Here is a 2,230-nt window from a genome sequence, read left to right as displayed (position 1 = left end):
GGTCGATTCGCCCAGGGGTCGCTCCCCGGTGATCCAGACCAGCTCCAGCTGAGCTGCTACATTACAACTTCATATTATTATCTAATTCTAATTGTACTTTATTTATGTTTAGGTTTCTTATCAACTACATATACAGTTTTTAAACTAATGGTTATTTTTATCCTATCTATGCAGAATATATGGCTCAGCATATATTTGCATAATAGCTTACTTATTTCTAGCAATAACTTTATTTGCTATATTTATACAATATTCTAAGAAAGCCTGACGTACTTCCTTGTTCATTATTATATGCTTGGCATTTTCTGCACTCAGAGTTACACCTGCCCTTTGCTCTAGTTCGTATCTCGAGAACCCGTACACGGGACAGTCAAATAGCAGATGCGGTATGCTTTCTACCTGTTGTGGGTCACAGGTACATGATGGGCTCTCCTTGCACTTGAATCTGTTCAAGTACTCAGAGAATCCACCATGTCCTGTCATAACCTGGGTTAGTACATTGTTAATTTCAATTTTACGGACTGTCCTGTATGCATCGATTGCGTCTGGGAAGAATATCTTGGTGATCGATGCAGTTGTACCTGACTTGTACCTCCGGTTCCATTCGGCAAGCGAGTCCATGCGGATTTTTCGCTTGACGAATGAGACCGGGCACTGTTCGTAGTGGGGTTTGCGTTTCAGGGTTTTGGCAGCCTCTTTAGCTAACTTGTCAGCTGCTTCGTTTCCCTCCAGCCCTGCATGTGCTTTAATCCAGAATAAGTTCACTGTCTTATTCTGAGATTTGCAACGGCTCAGGTTGCTTCTTGCTTCAGTTGCTAGAGGGTGACGAGTATTGTGGTTGACAATAGTCTCCAGAGCTGACCTCGAGTCACTGAATATGCCGAAGCTCGTTTCCTGACGGTCCAAAATCACCCTCGTAGCCTTGCATATGGCCAGTAGTTCGGCCTGGTAGACCGTGCAGTAGGGAGACAGTTTCAACTTGATGGCCTTGAATTGGGCTTCGTTATTCCATAAGGATAACGCTGCTCCAACCTTGCCATCAATTTTGCTGCCGTCCGTATAAATTTTTACTGCTTGGCAGTTGTGGGCCTCCACCTGTTGCTGGTCCACCAGATTAATGAACTCCAGTTCCATATGTTCAGCTGGATGGGGAGTCTCCGCATAGGCAGTGACTAGTTCGACCTCCCCTTCACCGTGCCTCAGCTCTGGCTCTTTGCCTCTCCTAGCCTCGTAAAGAGCTGCTGCTTCCTGTATGCGAAGATCTAGGGGCAGTATGCCAGCCAGTAGAAGTGCGGAGTTTAGGGACACGGTCCGGTATGCTTTTGTCAGCTTTTGAGCAAACCCTCTTTGTACTGCATTCAGGTGCTTCTGTATTCCCAGTTTCTTAGTCGCCGGTGCCCAAGCGCTTGCGGCATACATGATAATCGGCTCTACAGTAGCCGTGTAAATTAGTCGTATGACTTCCGGATGAAGGCCCCAGCTGACTTTGGCTGCTCTAGACAGCTGTTTGTAGATGTTGAGGGCTTTTTTGCAAACCTCTGCCACATGACTATTGAACGTCAGTTTGTCGTCTATGGTTAGCCCAAGTATTTTGATCTCCTTGGAGAATCCTATATCCACACCCCCCATGCTCAGTGCTGGGGTGTCGTATTTGAGCTTGTTAGTGACGATCATTGCCTTAGTCTTATGTGCTGCAAAGTTCAGCTTGTTATCCTGGCCCCATCTCTGTACGTGGGCGAGGGCAGCATTTGCTTGACGCTGTATGTCTACCGCTCTGTCTGCGTCAAACACTAAAACGACGTCGTCTGCAAAAGCCTGGCAGTAGTCGCCCCGGCGGTCCAGTCCTTTTAACAGTGGGTCCAGAAGAAGGTTCCACAGGGTCGGACCACCAATCGATCCTTGCACACATCCCTTATTTGTGCTCTTGGAGTATTCCTGACCGCCATACCTAACTTTGACCATCCTGTCGTTTAGGTAACTGTATAAAATCCTTTTTATGTTTGTCGGGCATTTCTCCTCGGACAGCCGAAATCTGATTGCGGGCCACCAAGCATTGTCAAAGGCTCCCTATATCCAGCGACACCATCACCACTAGCTTTTTCTCCTTGAGCTTTCCGCGTATATAGTTCACCAGGTCATAGAGGGAGTCCTCAGTGCTTTTTTGGGGCATAAAACCGTACTGTCTTGGGCTCGTTCTCGGGATGAGGTGCCATTTTAAACGTCCGACGAT

General features: G+C 47.1%; 1 protein-coding gene across 1 annotated transcript; it reads right to left on the bottom strand.

The window, feature by feature from the left end:
* Positions 1 to 207: 207 nt before the first annotated feature.
* Positions 208 to 1,962, bottom strand: LOC119690772. The gene has a single exon (XM_038106505.2). It carries the CDS (start codon positions 1,960 to 1,962, stop codon positions 208 to 210), a length of 1,755 nt encoding a protein of 584 aa, XP_037962433.2.
* Between the last annotated feature and the right edge of the window lie 268 nt (positions 1,963 to 2,230).

Source organism: Plutella xylostella, chromosome 30, assembly GCF_932276165.1.
Source record: "Plutella xylostella chromosome 30, ilPluXylo3.1, whole genome shotgun sequence".
Taxonomy (NCBI): domain Eukaryota; kingdom Metazoa; phylum Arthropoda; class Insecta; order Lepidoptera; family Plutellidae; genus Plutella; species Plutella xylostella.
This window is presented reverse-complemented; position numbering and strand designations above follow the sequence as displayed.